The following is a 22,215-nucleotide window of genomic DNA, read 5'->3' on the forward strand; positions in this document are numbered from 1 at the left end:
CTCCATTGTGTTCATCAGATGAGTGCTGCCGGCATTCCCTCATAACTGCTATCCTTTAGATCACACGAGATTTCCCATGAGTCACTGAGGCCCCTCCCTCCTCTTCATCGTCCTCTTCGTCTTTTTCCTCCTGTGTAAACAGGACACACACACAGCTGCAGCTCTTTATCTGTGAACAGATTTAACATCTCTTTTTTTATCTCTGTGTCTCGCTCATGCTTTCTCTTCATTATCTCAGTGTCGTTGGGATTCGTTTGGTCCTCTTCTGCAAAGTTGGTTTCACCACTTTACCAGCTTGTTCAGAAAATGTTGCCAGCTGTTTTTTTAAAGTAATGCAATAATGGATCTACAGAGCCTAGATAGTCCGTAGATAAGACTGTCCCTGTGGTTAAAATGTTTCCATCTCACTTTTTTTCCCCACTGCCTGTTAAAGCCATAAATAGCCCTGTCTTATTGATTTATTTACCTTGCGATTACCCAGCGTCCTTCGCTGTTGCCTGCGTGCTATCGGATGCTATCGGCGTCAGAGCTGCCTTCCTCTCTCTTTGGCGTCAGACGCTCGACGGGGAACAAACGTCTTGTGAACGAGCCCTACCACGTCTGAGCAGAGCTGCCTGTTGGCATTCCAGTGTCAGTATTATCTCTGGACAGAGGAAGAGGCTTCAGCACGACGCAGGAGGTGGAAGCTGGAAGTTTTTTTTATTTTTTTTTTTTTTGAAGAGGCTAAGCTCCTCGTCAGTTGGCGGGGCTCTAGGCCCGCGTGATTAATCGGGACGAGGCGTCCCGCAGGGACTCTGGACCGGCAGTGTGTGGAGAACACCGAACAGGAGCCCCGCTTCGTTTCGGGCCCTGGGAGTTGTGTTCGGGCGGTGGAGATTTAGGGGCGCTTGTGCTCACGTGTGCTGGGCGCTGCGCTGCTCGTGGTCAGAGGTGCATCTGGAAGTAGCCGCGGCAGTGTAACTCAGTCACGGCGAGGTCGAGCTCGGGGTGGATAGAGGCTTGCAGGGTACAGTTTTTGGGATTTATGTGCTCGTGTGCGTGCGGTGTAATCAGATAGAGCCTGTGTTCACTGAGCTCTGGAAAGGAGACTAGCAGCTGTTGTGGAGTGGATCTCAGCAGATAAATTAAGGGAGAAAGAAATAGTATGCAGCCAATAAGGGTGTAATTGACTAATGGAAAGAACAGCAACACTGATACACATACATGTATTCAGTAATACTGTACTCTGCTGGTAAGATCTGTGCACTTTTATACAGGAAGCAAAGGACGATTTCCTGAGGTTGTAGCCTGCATAGATCGCTGGCTATGATGTGGTTTGTGTAGTCTATATGTGGAGTTTCCACCATTTTCTTGTTTAATTTCCAGAGATTTGGCGCCAGATGGATAAACTTCCGTGTGAGATGTATCATTGTTTCGTTCTCTGTCTCTCTCTCTCACACACACACATACAGACACACACACACACACAGAGCGCACACAGCGCACTCACGCATATATATTCCAGATGTTGAGAAGCTGGCTGTTTGCTGGAAGGGGTCTTTTGGTCAGAGCCGTGTAGGAATTCTGCGGCACAAGGAAGCGTTTTTATCCGTATGATCCTCACATAATGGGGTTGAGTGGGGCTGCAGCGCAGGCTGCATGTACTGGGTCACCCCAAGCCTCTCATTAGCTACCCCATCTCCTGCCTGTGGTTTAACAGAGGCCCTGACCGACTGACCCCGCCTTCCCTTCCTGTGACTGACAGGAGATCCTTCAGTCCCGCTCAGGTCCTGGAACAGCCACGACAGAAATCATATTTCAGACTGTAGGGCTTCTGTCTGGGGCAGGGGTCTGTGCCCCCCCCACCCCCCCGTACCCCAGTGGAGTGCCCGGGCGCCCAGAGAGTTTTGGAAACGCTGACGGTGTTTGCTTTCTCAAGCTGGGGCTTAGCGAAGGAGGCTTGTGTGTACCGCAGGCAGGGGGAGCCAGCCAGAGGAGAAGCAAGCTTTTAAGAAACCAGCTGAAATGGAGAACCTTTTAATGGGCGACTGCTTGACAAGTTCTCCTCTCTCTTATCTAAGTAATAACATTCCAGATAAACCACCCCCTCGACCCCCCCCCACCCACTTGCACACTACCTCTAGTGTTCTGTCAAAAAAAAAACCATGAAAAATGTGTCTCGGTAAGATGGTTCCTCTTGGTGTTCTGCTTTCGCGGCCCTTGTTATACGACTACCGGACATTTGTGGTTCTGTAAGCGTTTTTCATCAGCGTTTTTTTTTTAGCTGAGGTGACTTTTTAGGGCCTGGGTCTGGCAGGCCTCGCCCGAGCTCCAGCTTCACCGCTGTGCTCTGCTCCTGCCCCGGGCTTCCCGGAATGTGCCGGATTAGCCTGCCGGAACATCGCGTGTGAGACTCCGCTGTGCCCGGCACTGGCCGCGTACCACAATAATAATTACCAGATTTTTTTTCACCGCGATAACAATGGTCGAGTGTGTCTTCTGTTGGTGTATTTTTGTCATGTAGACTATGTACTGTGTGTTTGTGTGTGTGTTTGTGTGTGTGTGTGTGTGGGTGTGCGCATATGTGTGTGTGTGCGTGTGTGGGTATGGGTGTGTGTATGCCTGTGCGGGTGTGTGCGCTTGTGGGTGTGTGGACGTGCTTCTGTGTGTGGGTGTGCGCACGTGTGTGCGCGCGCCTGTGTGTGTGTGTGTGTGTGTGTGCGCGCCTGTGTGTGTGTGCGCATGTGAGTGTATGTGCTCACGAGTCATCTGCTCTTCTATGTCCGCCTGGCAGGCTCCAGTCAGGGGGAAGAGCTGGTCCTGAAACAAGGCCAGGGGCCCTGTGCCCTGGGGAAGCCGGCCAGCCCGGTGGGCGGCAGCGGGGAGGAGGCCGTCACCCTAAAGCAGCAGGACACGGTGTGTGTCTGTCCCGCCCTGCCCAAGGCCCAGCCGGTACTGCCCCAGGCCCAGCCAGTCCTGCCCCAGGCCCAGCCGGTACTGCCCCAGGCCCAGCCGGTCCTGCCCCAGGCCCAGCCGGTACTGCCCCAGGCCCAGCCGGTACTGCCCCAGGCCCAGCCAGTACTGCCCCAGGCCCACAGCATGAACAGAGAGGTGCTGAGCTCCGGAGTGCTCTGTCTGCCCGGTGAGTGAAGCTCCCCTCCCCTGCCTCTTCGAGGCCACGGCACGCCTTACGGAACGGGAATGAGCTCCGCCTGTCCTCCGTGCTGCAGTCATAAAGCTCGTTTTACGGCCCACCTTACTCACGGAGCAGGCAGTCACGCTCCAGCCTCAGGAGATTGCAACACCTCCGGGGTTGTGACTTACTTGCTCGCCCAATAAAATGACTTAATTGGAGGGCGATTGCGTGGGCTGCGGGTACAGCGCGTTCCCTCCGCCGGTTACGCAGTCGCTCAGGATGTGCCCGGGGGGGAATCTCTCCTCACCGGACGCGCCGCGATTAATTGACATGGCGTAACACGCCCATGAGAGACGGGCCGGTGGGTGTGTGAGCGCTCAGCCTCATCCCTCACAGTAATACGACAAACCCCGAGGGACCCTGTCTGTGTAATCACTTTTTTTAAATTTTTTTATTCCCCTCTCCTGACGGAATTTTTATGAACTGTTGGTGCTAAACAGATTTATTTCAGCGGTAGAGAGTAGGCATCATCACCGGGAAACAAAAACGTCTGAAGCGAATCTATTGTTCTCGCTTTTTTTTTTTTTTTTTTTTTGCGATTCTGTCGTCTCCGTTCTTCACGAAGTTCTTTCGACCTCAGGAACGCGGGACAAAGGCGGACGCGCCCTGGTGATCGTGACGACCAGAAATACGGCTTGGCTGAACCCGCGCTGCAACAGCGGCGAGCTCGCGCGCATCCTGGAGTACTTCCACACCACGCTCCGGTGAGTCACGTGACCCTCCGCCCACACCCGTTTTTTTTTCTTAACGAGGGCGAGAACGCGAGACGATGCTTTCGCGGTCTCACAGCTCGCGCGTCTCTCCCGCAGGAAGGACGTGAGCTCCCTGGGGTTGACCGTCCTGGTGGACGCCCGCCGATGCTCGCCCGTCCCCGCGCTCTTCAAGGCCTTCAACATCCTGCAGGTACGGCGCGCGTGCGGAGACGGAGCGGCGTTCTCGAGAACGGGCCGTGGCCTTTCTCTGATACGCTCGGGAGCTGTGAGATGTTGACGTGAGCCAGTGTCGATGTGGTGGTAGTTTGTCCGTTCTGCGTGGGTGTATAATTTATAACAGATGCGCCGGTCAGCTGACTGAGCTGGTCCACAGTGAAACAATGAGCTGCGTGTCGTTTGCTGAGATTCTTCATATGCAACAGCGACAGTTAATAATTTAATGGAGTCATTTTTCTTCATATTTTCCCGTCATCTTTTCAAATGAAAACGTTAAGTCTCAGAATGCGATTTTTATTATGATACCAAACAATGTGTATGTCAGTTATAGACGGGTTATTGGCTAATTCCTTTAACAGTACTTGAAGCTGGGCTATCGTAGGATTCGTACAGCAGGAGATATGAATGTGTTCATGAATGGCTTCATGCGCGGAGCTCTGGGGATAAGCATGTGTGACATGTCTCAGCTGGTCGCGGTTAGCGTGCGCTAAGCAGCGCTGCAGTGTTTGATTAGCCGGCAGCCCCCCAGGCGGGTGGGCGGGCGGGGGGGCGGGCCGGCCCCATTATTTGGCCGCGTTTATTATTTCCCTGCCGGTGTCGCTGGGATTGATTGATCTGGTCCTCCAGTGCACACAGACCCACAGAGCTGCACATGCCAGCTTTCCTGCACAGCGCTGAAGGGCCGATATGATGATGATGATGATGAAGGAACGGTCCCCTCTGAGCGAGCCAATGGGAAACCCCCAGCCCTGTCGCTGCTTTTAAATGTGTTGGCCCTGTGTTACCGTGGAGACAAACGTGTCTGGCTTTGGTGTGACTCCTGCCATATGCATTAAGAATATCGCATATACATCAGGGATAGAAAAAAATGAACAGGGTGTACTTATTTTGGAATGTTACCTTATGGTGGGATGCATTTAAATTCGATATATTGCAAGCCATGGATTGTTTTCATAGTTATGAGAGTTAATCTTTAGTCTCTGTGATTTCGGTTTGATTCTGAATTCCGAGGTGCACATATCCAAATACAGTGGTACTGACGACCTGGGTTTTAAAGCTGCAGTAGCAGATAATAGGATTTAATGCATCGTACAGGATGCATACGAAAGGCTGTGTGTACCCTGTTTGAGTGGCAGCCATATTGAGAAATGAGATTTGGGGAAAAGCAGGATGGGACGACAGAGACGGGATCAGCTGACCTTCCCTCCATTCCGGGTCAGCGCTAACAATGACAGAGGTGGCGTAGCGCTCTCTCTCTCTGTCTCTCCCTCTCTCTCTCTCTCTAATGAATGCTGTCACAGTTCTCATCTCATTTGGAATACCCCTGGGCTCCGTCCCTCGCCCTGGCACAATGGATGAAGATAGCATCGTCTTATTAGAGGGGGTTCCCACTGACACCGGCGCCCTCTGTAGACCCGTTTATCCAATTTAACGAGGTTGACGTATAGCTGCCTGAAGGATTGATTTTATTCTTCTCTGCAGTTACAGTGCGTTGTCTGGATTATTGGGGGGGAAAGGCATGATTCATGCTCTTACGCTCCCGTAAAAATGTCCATTTCAATCTCTGTCTTTTATATCCGTTCACCAGTTTGGGTCGATTCAGAGCTGTTTCCACCTAAACAGTCATTCCTCATGCTGAAGAGTGTGTGCGCTTGGATTGTTGTTGAAAAGAGGATTTGGCAAGAGTACTCCCTCACCAAGAAGAGCACTGTAAAAGAAAAGAAAAAAAAAAAAGCCCAGCCCAGCTATTTAGGAGTGAGAAAAACATGTCAAACTGGAAAAGGGCTAACAGTGAGCCTGCTAAAGGGCCAGGGTGAGCGGTTAGCACTAGCCTGACGCGTCAGGGTTTAACCTCAGCCGGTTCACCTTCATTAACCTTAAACCCCCCTCAAAGCTGTCAGTGGATACCCCAGGACTGGTGGGCTAGCCATAAAAATACCTCATGACCTCAAATTTATACTGAAGCACTTCTAATGTGAGGGGTATTATAATAGATAAAATGTGATACTGTAAATAGAGTATCATATATACTATATATAATAAATATAAAATTGACTAGGCACCACGGTGGTCCTTATACTTGTGTGTGGCATTTTGATGGGAAGTGCTGTCCTGCTGATAAACATCGCACACAGAATCGCACGGGATGGCAGTTTCCTTTTTTAACCTTGTTTCTGGGCACTGTTGTGATCTGAGTGGAAGTTGAGGAAACGTGACGCAGGATTAGTAACATCCATGTATTTTTGTGAAGAATGCCTATAAGGACAATGCTGCAATCCCACCCTATCTCCTGTGAAAAGTATTACTCATTTTCGCTGCTCGGTCCTGCTAAATAACTCCTTCATGAGGTGAATATTGTATTTGAGTTTTCACCTCTGTGCCTAATCAGACTTGTTTTAAAGGTGTGGTTTGCTGTTTGAGCAGTACAAGATAAGTCTGAGAAATATAAATATCCAGCATTAATGCTCCTGTTAAAACAGCTCACACCTTGTACAGTAGGTTTTCGTTCGTAGTGTTGATAAGGTCCCCTTTACAAACATGCAACAATGTTTTTTATAAATAAGGAGATCCATGTAAAATATGTGAACTAAATAACAGTGAACTGAAAGTGGGGAAAAAAAAGAATCCTCACATTTTTATTGCTATCACTGGCCTTTTACATAGGCTACCACTGAGTTTCATTGTGATTGGTCACATAGAAGATGACAGGCAAATGAATACCCACATTCATGGAAAAACTAGTCGTTCTGGGTGCTGCTGCAGTACCCTTGAGCAACTCCTGAACCTGAATTCCTTCATTGAATATTCAGCTGTACAAATGGATTGTAACTATATAAATATAATCTGAGTTGCTCTCAGTACGAACGTGTGGTAAATGCTAAAATGTACTGTAATATCACCAGGTATTTCCTGTCATTTGGCCTCTTAATATAGCTTTATTTTCTTTGTTGCTGAAAATTCTGTGCAATGAACTTTAATTAAAAATCCAGAGTGGTCTCTGTTTCCATGTGTTTTGATGGTGATCACAAGATGTATAAATGCCTCGCCGCTGAGTGATTAAAAATAATAAGAAGTAAAAGCGGTGTGGGTATGGAGAGAATGTGAGATGCCTGTTTATTTGAAAGTGGTTCTTTTTTACTCTTCTGTGTGTGGCTGTGTGGACATACAGCTCACTCCAGGCAGGGACTGTCAGATCACCTGACAGGGGTAATGAGGCCTTTTCCCCGGTGGATATTAGTCACGTTACGCATTCTTTAGTGTCACAGCGAGCGCCATTACGGCTCCGCCCCCCCGTCACACCGTCCCCCCCAGCGCTCAGACAACACAGCGCAAACCTGTCAGTGCTGTGCTGATAACACCAGAGAGCTTCACTCAGCTGTGTGTGTGCGCACGTGTATGTGTCCACGTGTGTGCGTGCGTGCCTGTGTGAGTATGTGCCCGTATATGCGTGTGTGCCTGTATATGCGTGTGTGCATGCGTGCGTGTGTGTGTCTATGTGTGCGTATGTGCCTGTATATGCCTGCGTGTGTGCGTGTACATTAGTCCTCGTTTTGAAGAGGCCTCGTGTGTAAGCAGCGTGTCCGTTGTCCCCTCACAGGAGTCTGTGCCCGGCTGCATCCACACCCTGCTGCTGCTGGCTGACAGAGACCTGGCCTTCCGCATGGAGAAGCCCTCTGCCCTGCAGGTACCTCCCACAGCCCTGTGTGAAAGAGCGGAGCAGCGGCAGAGTGTAGCGTGCGTTCTCCTGTGGGATGAGGGGGTACTGGCGTGAGGAATTGCCCTGAGGAGATACTGAGACTCGGGGGGGGTGAGGGGGTGAAGGGGGGTTGCTGAATTGGGATCAGTGACACAGCTGGCCTGACCTGACCCCTGGATCTTAACTATGTGTTGTTTTCGCTCCCAGGCTGAAAGCTTATTGATGCTCATCACACATGGTGTATGGCTTTTCTCACCGTCTCACCTGCACTGTAATAGAAAGTGTTACTGGCCATGTAAGTGACTGTTTGGAAAAAAGGAAGCACTCATTTCAGTTTTCCAAACAAGCTGCCCGGGATGTGCTCAGCTGGACACAGATACACAGAGGGTCTCAACACAGTCACCATATTAAAGTGTAGATTCAGTCTTTAGTCGTAGCATTGCCGGGGTAATACACACCAACATGTTCTGTTCATTTTCTTCCAGCCTTACGCTCCGTGTTGTGGTTGAGCTGTCAGTCACGGAGGCATTGGCTAATGGCTGTGTGTGCTGTAGTGGCACTGATGTGTAATTAGCATGCAATTAGCGATGGTCACGGATCTCCCTGTCTAACTCTGGCTCTCTGTCCTGCAGTTTGAGCTCCTGCCGTCCCTCAAGTCTCTGTACAAGCACGTGGACAGCACCCAGCTGCCGGCCGAATTCGAGGGCACCTTCCCCTTCTGCCACAGCAGCTGGGTCGCGTTCCGGATGGTGAGAGAGCTGTTCTCGCCCCTGTCAGCGTTAAGCACCATCGCTGTCCTTCGCTGTCTTACGTGCTCCTGGTAGCGGGGGGATGGATTACAGCGCTTAGACCTTCGCTGTGGAGTTACTTCCTGTAAACAAGCGTCTCCTCCGTCCAGACCATGTGACCGCGCTCCGTTCTTTATTTATCTCATGACGACACAAACTGACATTTGCGCCAAGGTGACCGTTCTCGTGGTTCATTCCTATCTGGAGGAAAAAAAGTCACCTTGACCGAAAAAGGCTATCTGTGTTGCTGCATAATGAAAAAGAAAACAGAGAGGGCACATGTTTGTTTGCACAGAGGCTGCGCAGGGAATTACTTCTCCCAGCTCTACAGCCTCAGCTGCCCAAGTGATTTCAAGTGCTTACATTTATTCACACTTTCAGTGCTTATGAGAAATGATCCGCCCTCCTGTCTGTGTGATGAACACGCTCGACCCGTCTGAGTTGCGTCTGTGCTCGAGTGCTGCGTTATAGAGCAGATGTGATTGGCTGGCAGACAGGTGGGCGGGCAGTGTGGTGGCCCCGCCCCTTACCTCCCTCCCTTACCTGTATTTCCTGTCCCTCCCCCTCCAGAGGTTGGAGCAGCTGAGCAGCAGCTGCAAGGATGCCGTCAGCTTGCTGAAGAGCACCATCTCAAACCTGGAGACCTCCTCACTTCCTGCTACTGCTGAGGTAACTGCCGAAAACCTTGTGACCCTTCGCTGTCCTTAGAGTAGCACTGCTAACCTTCCCCCCCCTCGCTGTCCAGCTAACCCTCCCCTTCCCATCGTCCTGCACTGTACAGCTGGACCTGGGGCTCTGTTTCACTTATTAGTCTGTGTAACAGAGCTGGAGGATGATCACAGTACACACTGTGCCAGCTCGACGTGCCCTCTGGCCATGTGACTGCTGGTGGCCATGTGACTGCTGGTAATCTGTTTCCTATCTTCTCGACGGTACATTCGCAGGCTTGAGGCCGAAGGTCACGTCATGCTCTCCTCTGTCTCTCTGGGAAAACTGCGGGGATGTAAGAGGTGTACGCTGCAGTGCTAATCAGCGTCCGCGGGACCCTTGTTATGTTTATACAGACACAATGCAAGAGCGGACTTGCCTTCTGTTTACAATGACCGAGATCACTGGCTCTCAAACTCCTTCCTCATGTGCATGCTGGCTTTCGTTCCAAACACGGTTACAATCCCAGAGTTTGTAACAAGCTGTTAATTTCTCACTGATTAGGCACATTTCCTGTTTAGTGGGCTTATTTATCCTCTTAAGCCACATTATGTCATAAATGGCTGGGCATGTCATGGAGAATAAAAGTTCCATGTTCACACCATGCTTCTTCTGCTGAACTGTAAATAATTACATGAAAAGGAAACAGAATGTTTTAACTGATTAGATTAAAGACTGAGTTGAATGAGAATGCTTCTAATTAGGTCTCTGAGCGCATGTGTTTTAAGTTTCATAATGTTTGCTTAAATTAAATAACACATTGCAGGTTTGGACTCGATAATCATTTGCTTTGTCTTTGAATTCTTCATTATCTACCAGATGGTTAGTTTTAGTGGCCATGTGTCATAAATTAGGAGCATGTTGATTCACATCAGTCTTTAATTTGATCAGTTAAAGCATGTTTTACCTTTATTTAATCATTTGCAATATGGCACAATGTGAATATGGAACTTGAATTCTTCATGGCATACCAAGCTATTTCTGAGGTAATGTGGCTTAAGAGGGTAAATAGTCCCTCTAAACATGAAAAGCACCTAATTACGAGAAATCAACAGCTCGTTAAAATTCTGGGACTGCAGTTGCGGTTGGAATATGGTACCCCAGGACCCGGGGTACCATAAGAACGCCCCGGTCCAGATGAACTGAGCATGAAGGCGCTGGAATGTTCCGTCTGTGGGACACAAGGGAAGCACTTGTAGTTTGGCTGTCCTTCTTTCAGCCACATGCCCGGAGTTTAACAGGACATGGGACCGCCTGTGAATTTGGCTGAGAGGAATGTGGGCGACCGGCTTCAGTGAAGTTTTGGTTCAGCCAGTTTTTTTTTTTTTTTTAAAATGTAATTTTTTTTGAACGATATCGCCTGACTGGTTTCGGTGCCAGCGCGGAGTCTGGCGTCTCCTGAGCGCAGACGGATAACAGGCGCTGCTTTGTTTTAAAACCTCGCGCAGCCGTCACGCGACGCGCAGGCTTTACACCGTCGCACTTTGACGTCTGGCAGAAGGAAACGGGATTGTTGACGCTGGTATCGATTTCCCATGGCAAGACAGGTCCTTATCAGAGGCTGTCACCTGTTCAGACGCTGACCTTTCATCCCTTTCATCCTTTTTACGGAGTCTTTCGCCTATTCGGAAGGTGACCTTTCATCCTTTTATAGCGGCTCTTGCCTGTTAAGAAGGTGTGATTGGCTGAAGCGGAAGGGCAGGCAGATTGCGATTGGGTCCCGGGATGCTGCCCTCTGTCCCACAGAACAGAGCCCCTGGGGCTCCTGGGGCCGCCCCCGGTGGGGTTAGGAGGCCCTCGGTCCGTGGGAGACGCTTTCGGACAGCAGACAGGCCTCCCTGCTTTCGGCTGAACCCACTGGGGTTTTTCTGGGCTGCAGAAAAACAGCCCCGCCCCAGCTGTGACAGGAATTGGGAGCCCGAAGGTCTTTAAACGATTCGGTGATTTGAGTGATTTTTCTCCCGTGACGTGCAGACTGCAGTCTGGCGACAGTGACAGGTGTCACAAGCGTGTAAATTAAACGGCTAATTGCCTGCTCTTCGTAGCTCGTCTGTCAGCAGCGTGCAATCTCCATGTGTATGTATAGGGTTCATTAAATACTGGTCACGCACGTTTATGTGTGCGCTTGCTTGCAGTTTGAGAATCATATTTGAGGAACTAATTTGTCAGTACAGGATTTGGACTTAGCAGGGTATGCAGAGCCCTGTGTAATTGCTACTGGTTAGCTCTCTCGCTAACCATCATTGAATAACTGTCGTTTTCCATTATTGTGAGAACTGCTTTTGCGCTTACATTCTTTTCTCAAATTGGAGTGCCCTCCCAAATACCTTTCTACCTCAGAGAACAGAAGTGAAGCAACAGCGTCCGTCGAAGCAACCGAGGTTTTAAGGCCACATCCTGAGTGTTTAAATTACAGTGCGGTGTACATTCTCCGGTGTTGCTGGTCTCTGAAAGGTTACATTCCTGCCCCCGGGGGCGTGTCTGTCGGTTGGGCGGGGCCTGGTTTGAGTGACGGCCGTGTCTGTCCCCCTCAGGAGGCCCGGCTGCTGCTGGGCCGGTACCGGGACCTGATGCACAGCGTCCTGCAGGACAGCGGGCTGGTGCGCCTGCAGCTGGAGGGCGGGGCCTCCCTGTCCCGCCTCCGGAAGGAGGAGTCGAGCGTCAGCCTCACCGAGGACTACAGGTAAGGCCCGAAATCCAGCAGCGCAGTCTCCAGCCTCCCCAGCCCCACCAGCCTCCCTGAGCCTCCCCATCCCCCCCAGCCTCCCTGAGCCTCCCCCAGCCCCCCCAGCCTCCCTGAGCCTCCCCAGCCCCCACCAGCCTCCAGCCCCCCACCAGCCTCCTCAGCCTCCCCCAGCCCCCACCAGCCTCCTCAGCCTCCCCCAGCCCCCAGCCCCTCCACCCCAGCCTCCACCAGCCCTCCCTCAGCCTCCCTCAGCCTCCCCCCAGCCTCCTGCTCGCCGCTGCACGTTGCAGGACTGGTCAGTTATTTGGTCACAATTGAATTATGAGCTCGATTTTCAGAAAAAAGCCTCAAATTCTGAAAACGAGGGCTGCCAAAATAAAGATGTGTTGGAAGGAGCCCGCGGTGTTTTCGATAGGGGGGGGGGGGGGTCAGAATGGCAGTCTGTAAAAACGGGGGCTGTGTTTGCTGTGTAACTGTGCCCTCTCACTCAGTCCCTTCCTGCTGGAAAACAGCCTTGAGTTCAGCCAGTTGTCAGCCTGACTCTCGACTCTTGGTCTGATTTTTTTTTGTTTTTGCCTTGACTTTGCTCAGCAGGGATTTGGTACATGTCAACACTCAGAAACTCCTAAGTACCAACACCTTGCTTAGTTCTGCCATAAATAAGAACATCTTGTGTTTGTGAACTTGTTAATACGATTCTTATTAATGTAATTTATTTTATAAAGTTATATTTGGCTATGCTGCTTGGAGTCTACCATACAATGGATGTCACTATATAGCCAAATGTGTCCTGGGAAATTATTTTTTAATTAAAAATGTATTCAGGTGGCTGATAATAGAAGCCCAGCATTTTGGAGAGTATGTGTGCAGTGTGGCCTTGTCTGGGGTTAATTAGCTTCCTCGGTTTTGAGTGGGAATGGGAGCTGGCCCGAGACGAGTCAGGCCGGTTTGGTTTCCTGTGAGAACGTCCTTGGAGTGCGTTTTTCGACCCCGCGTAAATTGGGAGAGAGGTCCTTATCTCTGGACCGGGGGGAGGGTAATGGCGGTGCTGAGCGGGGGTCTGCCCGCTCTAAAAGCCTTTCTTCTTTAATGAGACGGGCCGAGCTAACGACTTCCTCCGGGCGTGGCGGAGACGGGACCGTGCTGCGCTTGCCGTTATGGCGTGCAGCGCACAAGTGCCACATCCTGTTTGGCTGGCGGGAAAAGCACTTCAAGGCTCGGTGTTTGCACTGTTGAACTCTTCCTCCCCCCCCGGTTTGCTTTTGTGTTTCTTTATCCAGTCATTGTTTATCAGATTTTGCCTCAGGGATAACGGGTAGAGATCCTTGGGTATAAACAACATTGGCACCGGTAAGGCTGAGACTGAACTTTAACACGCTCGGAACACGGAGGTTATGATTTATGAGTCCGTTTTTTTTGTTGTTGTTTTTGTTCACTCGCTCTCTCTTACCCTCCCCAGTGCTGTGTAAGGACAGCCTGACGTGTGTTTGATGCCTCCAGACCCTGGCGTTATAGACCCCGTACCCCCGTACCCCTTTTTCTCTCACCCGCGCTGCCGGGGCGACGGCGGGCTCTGTGGCAAACGCACGCGATCTGAGGCCGGACCTGTGCCGGGTCCATCAGTCAGCCCTCAGCCGCGCTGCGATTAGAAACTGCGTCCTTAAGATCCTTTTCTCACAGCCTGGTGAAGAGGTGAAGGAACCCGAACCACCGCGGTGATGGCGTCTCCCATCTCTTCCTGTCTGGTCCTCATTGTGGGGGCGTTTTTTTTGTTTTTTTTGGGGGGGGGGTGAAAGGAAACACAAGCGCTGCACGGTGACAGTGGCACAATAAGCTGCTTGCACAGGTATGTCTGGGACTCAAGTGATTAACAAAAGAAAAACTCTCTCGACAATGAAGTTTCTTGGCTTCGTACCGCGGATGAACTTTCGCGTCTTGTTCGGGAGGAAGGTCGGGGGTTTTCCAGACATGTCCCCCCCCCACCCCAGGAATGCACATTATCTAACTGCCGTTGACTCAAGACTTTCATTTTTTTTTTTTTCCGCCAGTCTGACAATGACAGGCAGCTCCATTCTTTAGCGGTGAGAGAGCACCGCTCTCTCTCTCTCCCAGCCCTGAGAACGCTTTGCTTTGGCTCTCCCCTTTTCCTGGTGCGACGGGGCATGTTTAAACTGTCTGGGGTGACTGTGTCGGCCCAGCTCTTGTGTTTGAGGCAGCCGCAGGCTAAGGAGCAGAAGGGCTCTTTGTGTTCCATCGTCTGATTTAAGCTCCGCTGGAATTATTACCTGTGAGCAGGTAACTCCGTTTCACCTCTTTGTGTTCTCCCCGGTTCTAGTTTTTGAGTCACTAGTGAAAGTGACTGTCAGAAAGTGAAGAGCCAGGATATACGGATCTCTGCTAAACACGCATGTTTCTGACAGGCTAATAACCCCCCGGTTTTCTCTGTATTAAGCCAAGATTTGTGAGCTTCTGTTCGCTTTGATGTGAAAGCCATGGGCCCTGCCTTGGATCTTCCTCAGGATGGAAGTGACATTTTTTTAGGTGGCTCGTGTTCCCACAATCCTCAAACGTTTAGGCCTTTGCCCTGAGGTTTCGCAAGCTCCCCTCATCTCTCCTGCACGTCCGCGGTTGGAAAAATGTTTTCTCCTTTTGATATCCAGCTCCCCGCTGCCAAGAGTTGGGTTTCAGGCCACTTTTACCTGGCTGTTGTTACCGTGGAGGTGGAGGTTTTCTGTGCACTAGCACAGAGTCCTGATAGCGAGCCTTCGCTCGTGGAGACGGCGGCTCGATGGTTTATGTCATCAGAAGCTGTGAGTCACTTCCGAGGATCGGAAGAGCTCGGTGTTTGCCACACAGGCTTTTATCACCTTCTGCAAATACTCCTTTGTCAAACAGCTACGGAGGCGAATGAGCGACAGGGCGACTGCAGCGGAAGGGACTGTTAATCTCTGATCGGATCGTCATCGCTGGAAGCCGAGTCCCAACAGGCCGGTTCTGTTCTCCCGCTCTGGGTATGGCCAGGCCCTTTTTCCCCGGGCTGGAAGGCCCATGAAAATGTGGGGGGAAAACGCGGAGCTGGCTGTTTGCACAGGGTGCAGACGATGACTGATCGAGGTGACTGGCTCATTATGACAGGGGTGCGGTATGCCGACGCCCACACCGCCACCATTCGCTGCTACCAAGAATCTGTCAGTTCTAGACTCTGATTGGTGGATGGAAAAGACAATGATACCTTGTGTACTGTGCTATTCCTGTCCCTTTTTTGCCCCAGAGCTCTGACAAATTCCATTGTTTTTATTTTGGGCGGGAATGTTTATATCTCTTTTTTTTTACAACTATTTTTAACAATAGGCAGTTCGTTCACGGAGCGTGCGCTGTCGTGATTTTCTGTGTCGCAGCGCTCAAGGTGACTTTGTGTTATCTCATACTGCGAAAATCAAGAGGGACTGGAGACCTGGAGCCGCAGTGCATGAATCCATATCAGATATAAACGTGCAGAAGGCAGAGTGCTACCTGCAGGGAGGAGGAGGAGGGCCTCAGGAGAGCGAGTAGTTCATTTCCCTGGTATTGATTTGGCCGGGAGCCCTCCTCCGTCCGTGAAGGCTGGGGTGTGGGAAACGCTTCTGTCTGCGGCCCCTCGGCCAGCCCTCCTCAGCGGGTCCCTCAGCGTGAGGCCCCTCGGCCAGCCTTCCTCAGCGGGGACCCCCTCAGCGCAAGGCCCCTCGGCCAGCCTTCCTCAGCGGGGTCCCCCTCAGCGTGAGGCCCCTCGGCCAGCCTTCCTCAGCGGGGTCCCCCTCAGCGTGAGGCCCCTCGGCCTGCCTTCCTCAGCGGGGTCCCCCTCAGCGCGAGGCCCCTCGGCCCGGAGGAAGAAAAACCCGCAGCTCTGGCACCTTTCCTCCCGTCCTGGAGACTGCCTTTACAGAGCGCGCTCGAAAAAAAAACCAAGAAGGGGGCCCTGCCTGAGAGAATAGGCTAGTTAGCGCGCGGCCATTTGCATAATAATCAAATAAGCAAGGGGCTGCCCGTCAATGGCGTGCTGTTCTCTGCGGTTTCTGCCGCCGTTGCCAGGACGGCGTGGTATCCATGGCATCACGGGTATGACATTTCATTGGCTTGTGGATTTGTGTCGAATGCTTCATTGCTCCTTCTTCGAGCTTTTTGTTTGCTGCAAGTGCGAAGTTTTCTCATCTCTCATCATATGTATGGTTAAACCGCTAAAGAGGTTCTAGGTCAGGCTATTAAACACGTGCATTTTGGACTGTCACATGGTAACGGACATGCACTTGGGACTCCACACGTACTGTTCACTTTTACAGTCTGTTTAAAAATGAAAGGGCACTAAAGCGAAATGGTGGGTGAAAGTTTTGAGTGGAAGAGGAAAGACTGTAACACAGAGTTGTTCTGTCTGCGTGTCGGTCTGACCTTCCGGTGGTTTTGGTCAGCAGGGGGCACCCTGTGTCCAGAGCTGGTGGGGTGTGGAGGTCACGCAGTGGGACTTCAGTGTGGTGCTGTTAAGCTGTAAATAGTCTTGAGTAGCCAGCTGTGGTTGGTTTGTGGTTTCTCTTTTGTAACTGTTAAGACTGACTCGGTTTGAGTAACACTGTTAAGATGAAGCAGTGGTGTGTGTGCGTGCGTGTGTGCATTTTTCATCATGTCTGTTTTGGTTTGCTTCCTGATTTTTACCTCCAGTGACAAGCACATTTTAAGCAGTCTAATGCTTTAAGCTGCATTCGTCCAGAGAAAGCACAACAGGCTGTTATTATGTCACAAGTTATTTAGAGAACTGACTGTTCAAATGTTTATTTTTTCGGTAAGCTGCCACCAAGAAGCCAAGTTGTGCTTTTTTTGCATTTATATCAAAGCAAAGAAATGAAATGAAACCATGAGATGCATTTTTAAAAGTTAAAATTTTTGATCAGCAGAAAATGGCCTGTTGTCTGCTCTTTCAGACAAAAACAAAAAAAAATATGCAGGGATCCTGTGTAGAGAAAAGGCTGAATTTGCCTTGTTGACCTGCTGTTTCTCAGGGATGCCATTGAGGAGGTCAGCGGACTCTACGACCAGGTGGACGAGCTGGTGCATCGGCTGGTGACGCTGTCCAACAAGTGCACCCAGGAGCTGGAGTTCATCGTGGAGTTCAAGGTCCTGGAGGAGGGCTTTAAGGAGGTCAGAGACCAATGCTTGTGACCCGTAGACTACGGTAACTACGGTTACAGTCTCCAGGGACAGCCAGTCATTCGGCATTTGGCTTGGAGGTGGTGGTGATGGACGTTTCACGCATGGAAGAATCTTTAGGGTTTGCAAACGGCAGGAAATGTGGAAAATGTTGGCCGGTATTCATGAAGGCTTTTAAACCGGCCTTGACTAACATCAGACAAAAGCAGAAATGGAGACATGATGAGCTGGGCATGTATTGCATGCTGCTGTGGCTAATTAAGAGATCCATTGTGCCTGCGTAGACTACAGGAAGGCTAACGCTATAAAGAGCTGCGTGCACCAGTCATTTTCAATAGTGCCCATTATGCTCTCAGTGAGGGAACTCTTAACTTTTAGTGCTTGTTGACATTGTTTTTATCTGAACATGTGCTTATTCATGGATATTGCCTGTTGGTACAGGTGAGAGGCTGGATCGAGGACGTTGGGGAGGGTCAGCTCAAGGCCCTGGGAGATCTGGAGGATTCGCTGGAGCAGCTGCGTGTGAAGCAGGCCCTCTTCCAGGACTTCTACTCCACTGCATACGTACGTCTCCTCTTTAGGCTCCTCAGCTTTGCGCACTGTGGGTCAGAAGCTAGGGCTCCCAACCCAGCAATAGAAGTCTCAGAGACACAGGCAGCAGTCAGGCCAAAGTGTCAGTCAGAGCCCCCCCCCCCCCCAAAGCGAAATTTAGCCGGCTCTGCTTTTTCCATTTCATTTAATCTCTTTGCACTGGAGCGGGCGGGCAAACAGAGGTTCTCCGTGGTTACCGGGGGCTTTGCCGTGGTTACAGGAGCGCTGTAAGACCGGGGAGGCCCTGCTGAAGAGGCTGGAGAGGTGGGAGGTGGACGTGTCCTCCGCGGAGCTGCAGGTGTACGAGGTGAAGGTGCGCTCCTTCTGCGTGCACCTGAGGGACTTCTCCCAGAGGGTGGAGGACGCCAAGAGCAGGATCCACAAGACCGTCAGACTCTACGAGTTCTTCGACAAGGTAAGAGCCTCTCGGCCTGTCAGCCCCACGACACTGGGATACGAATCCATTCTTCGAAGGGAAGTCATTTTTCCTAAGAATGAGCTGTCACTCTTCCGTGGACGTGGCAGCTCTTAAGAGAGCCGTGAGGCGTGTTCAGTAGTATCATTACACAGCAGCGCTACACCATTACAGGATGGGCGGGGCTTAAAAGATCTGCGGCTTTGACAGCGAGACCACAGGGCTGTGCGCACAGCCAGGGAAGGCAGTACGTCTCTGTCCCTGCCAGAGGACACGAACCTTTTATTGCGATTAAGGGCCTGAGGATCCACAAAGGAGAGCGATAATGGCTGGTGCTGTAGACCACGAGTGAGTCAGATATGGCTTAGCTTGCAGTGTTGTGGTCCAGGTCTTCAATCCTGTGTGTTTTACTGCACTTAGGACTCTTAACCGCATGTTTGATATGGGCTTAAGATTACAGAGACTCTTACTGTAACTATCTGATTGGCATTTCATAACATTGTGCGGATAAAAGCGGGTTTAATTTAAAATGTGCAACCGGGGAAAGGCACGGATGTTTCTGTTTATTGAAAGGATTCAGGTGTCCTTGTGGCTTTTTTAGCCTGGCGCTGATCTCATAACGATGAAAGGTGCCTAATGAGGATGTGCTGAGGTTGTGTACTCCTCCCTGGCGACACAGTGGCTACAGGGAGATTAATGGATTCCTTACCGTTCCAAAAACTCTTTACCGGGTAAGAGTTACCCTGGAATCTGCACCAAGCTTTTTGGAATAAGATCGATTCTTTTTCATTTACTTATTTATTTTTTCTTTGAGTTTTTTTTTTTTGGTTTTGATAAAAGTGATGTAGGAAAGGTTTGCCCCCAAAATACTGAAGTGTGAATACAGGGTGTGAATGATACATTTTTTGCTTGTGTACAATGTTTAGTACTGTGCTTTTAAAAGGGCTGTACGGGCTATTTAAACCCATTCTGAGATGATTAATGAAGATGGATGGCATTGTTAGCGCGCTACATAAAGAGGCTGCTGTCTGTGTGTCTGTGACATCACTCCGCTCCTGGTAGGAGATGGCTTCCACATGGCCACCGCTCGGAGCCGTGTGTGCCGGGAGGCAGCGCTTTTCAGTCCGCGCTTTTCAGAGCGCCCCCAGGCCCCAGAACACCACCGCACCTCATAAACGATCGTTCTGCGTGCGCTGAGCCCAGCGTGGCTTTAAGCTCTGTGTGTAGCTGCTGTACGGCACACGGCCCTGCCCCGCCCCTGACAGACGGTCCGTATACGGTGCGTATTGACGACCGTGACAGCTGTCAAGAGAGGCTGACTTGCTATCAGAATTTGAGATTAGCATAATTGCCCCCCCCCCTCCCCTGTCAGGCGGTTTGCTCTCGCTAACCTTAAATGCATGCTGCCTGCGTCCTGCACACTCCGGCCCATATGTTGGCTTATTGAGCTGCTATGTTTAATCCTGGATAGATTTCATCAAGTAACACAAAAGTGGCTGGCTCACTGATAGTGTGTGTGTTCCTCTGAGCGCATGCTGCTGGGCTGAATGCTTAGTGTTTGCACACGGTTTCTAGAGTATATTTTTTTCCCCCTAACACGCTTCACTTTTGCTTGGAAAGTATTTTTCCATCATTGTAGTGGTAAGAAACAAAAGAACATTTTTTTCTTGGTGTCCTATGTGTGTCTGTGGGATTCAGATAATTTTTCTTTTTCTTATTTTTCTCTTTTGCTTATAATTTTATACTTATTTACTCATATCCTGTTTATTAATTATTATTTCAGGTAAATAATAGTGAAAATGAGGAATATGCTGTTATGTCCTCCAGACCTCAGAACAACACTGCTCAAACTCTGCCATGTGTAGTTTGGAGTTTCTAGCAAAATGTTGGTCTTTCTGCAGGTGTCTGTCGTGTGCACATTGTCTACAGTCACTGAACAGCAGGAGCTATAGAGGACAGGCTGGCCCCTGTTAATTTGTTACTATAGTCGGGACAGCCCAGTATGGATTTCAAACACAGCGGTCTCCACGGAACGCCTAGCAACCGTGCCTTGCTATGATAAAACACTTCAGAAAGAAAAAGGCGTCTATTGTGTGAGCGGTGTGAGCCGTGGCATGAAGACAGATCGCAGACGGACCGTATTTAGAAACGCGTGACTAAAAAGGTGCACTTACAGTGAGTCACGTGTGAGCATAGGAGGGAGAGGGAGGGAGGGCCCTTATTGCTGGAAAGAAGAGAAACATGTTGACCGAGTTGCTAATTTGAGAACCAAAGGGCAGAGATGTGTCCGCGTGCCTGGGAGCTGAACGTGACGTAGCGCACGTGCACCAGGGCCAGCACCGGACACGCACACTCCAGCCCGAACTTCTTCTGACGCTAATTACGCAGCGGCGGTGTGGTCACTGATGTCCCGGCACGTTTGCCCTGCAGCCGGGGGCACCAGTCAGCTCGGAAGGGTGGTCACGCGGCCTGGTGTCGGCGCTGAGGTTCGCCCGGGTATCGCTGGGTTTCCTGCGGGTTTGCCGTGGGCGGGGCTTGGTCCCGTGGGTGGGCGGGGCTTGGTTCCCTGCGTGGGCGGGGCAGATGGGCAGGGCCGGACCAGCGGGGAGTCGGTCACATGGGTTTTTCATGCTCACATGGTCTGTTAACAAAGGGAGATAAAGACAGGAAGTACAGGTCCCACTGGAGACACATCTGAATGAGCAGCCAGTGACACAGTCACCAGCAGTGAACACAAGAGCTTCTAAAACCTGAAGTTGCACTAGTACACCTGTTCTGGCGAATTGGCTATTTTTGGTGGTTTTCTTGTTCCCATTTATGTGTTGGACGGAGTACTGCTTTTGAGACAGATGTGTGAAATGGTGGATATAATAAAATGTGCAGATAAGGGGTGCTCTTTCTTTGCTGTTAAACATTGCTACTCTGAGCTGCCTGTAAATCTCTGGGGTCTGTGTCAAGCTGTCACAGTGTTGTCATTTCAAAAATACTGCGCAGGCCAGAATGAATCCCTTTGTGTTACATAGTGTTCATTTTGTCTCTGTCGTGGATTTCGTCAGTTTAAAAATAAAAAAAAAATGGAACCCATTCAATTCAATATTGTTGTGCAGGGTTTACAAAAAGGCTAAGCAGTCCATTAGTGAATTGAGTGTTTGTGAGTGGCTTTGTATGAGTAATAATGGGATTATTGCAATCGCGTTACTTCAAAGTGAAGACTGGTAGAGATACGGCCTCACTGTGTGTGTGGTGCAGTCCTAACTGCTGGAAGAAGCGGTGTTTGCTTTGGGTTCATGTTTAACCACTTTGACTGAAATACTGTCAGATATCCACGTTTCGGTATTGTGGGGAGTTTCTGAGATATGGAGGGGAAGTGACACCTCTCTGTTTCCTTCTGATGAGCTCATTTAGAAAGCAGTTAGACCCTCACTTAAGAACCTCTCACCAGTGAGGCCGGGTCATTAACAGGTCGAATCACCTCACACTACTGAAGCACACTCTGCGCTCTGTTCCGTTTCAGGGCTGAGGTTAAAGGTCATTATACAACCACTGGAAGTGGAACTAGTGGAGCGTGACTAATGAGTTGTGCAGGTTTGGATAGATGTGTGTGTGTGTGTTTTTTTTTTTCTTCTGTAGGTTTGTAGCGCAACACAGATGGTTTGAGACGTTTTCATAATTCCCCCTTTATATGGGCAGCTGTGGATTATTGGGTTTTGTCCTGCTGTGAATTGATCCAGACGTCAATACTAAACGGCTCTGAAGGGCGCCCGAGCAACGGGGCTCTCCGAGGAGGCGCTGCCACACTTTGCTCCCAAATTGAATATTGGCGGCGATTAGCATCTGAATGCTAAGCGAGCGGTTAAGGAACACAATGGCGCAGGGAAGCGAAAGGGCAGCGCGATTAGATGTCAGAAATGTAACGATACAATACAGCAGCCCTGTGCTTTGTGCCGGTCACACCTATCTCTGAACACCGCGCGGCTAGCGTTGAGAGGCCACTGTGCTGAATTGAGAAGGCTATCTCTGAACATCGCGCAGCTAGCGTTGAGAGGCCACT

The 22,215-nt window shown here is 50.4% G+C and overlaps 1 protein-coding gene across 17 annotated transcripts in view; it reads left to right on the plus strand.

Annotated features, from left to right (window-relative positions):
• plekhg4 (pleckstrin homology domain containing, family G (with RhoGef domain) member 4) overlaps positions 1–22,215 on the plus strand; it is a 59,012-nt gene that overhangs the window by 19,138 nt on the left and 17,659 nt on the right. For all 17 annotated transcript variants that reach the window (XM_064312284.1, XM_064312285.1, XM_064312286.1 and 14 more), the window contains 10 exons: positions 2,774–3,121; positions 3,756–3,879; positions 3,985–4,078; positions 7,703–7,789; positions 8,434–8,550; positions 9,160–9,258; positions 11,832–11,980; positions 17,011–17,149; positions 17,600–17,722; positions 17,970–18,164. In XM_064312284.1, coding sequence (XP_064168354.1) covers positions 2,774–3,121; positions 3,756–3,879; positions 3,985–4,078; positions 7,703–7,789; positions 8,434–8,550; positions 9,160–9,258; positions 11,832–11,980; positions 17,011–17,149; positions 17,600–17,722; positions 17,970–18,164 — 1,475 coding nt within the window. The remainder of the gene's footprint in view (positions 1–2,773; positions 3,122–3,755; positions 3,880–3,984; positions 4,079–7,702; positions 7,790–8,433; positions 8,551–9,159; positions 9,259–11,831; positions 11,981–17,010; positions 17,150–17,599; positions 17,723–17,969; positions 18,165–22,215) is intronic.

Source organism: Anguilla rostrata, chromosome 16 (assembly GCF_018555375.3).
Source record: "Anguilla rostrata isolate EN2019 chromosome 16, ASM1855537v3, whole genome shotgun sequence".
Classification (NCBI taxonomy): Eukaryota; Metazoa; Chordata; class Actinopteri; order Anguilliformes; family Anguillidae; genus Anguilla; species Anguilla rostrata.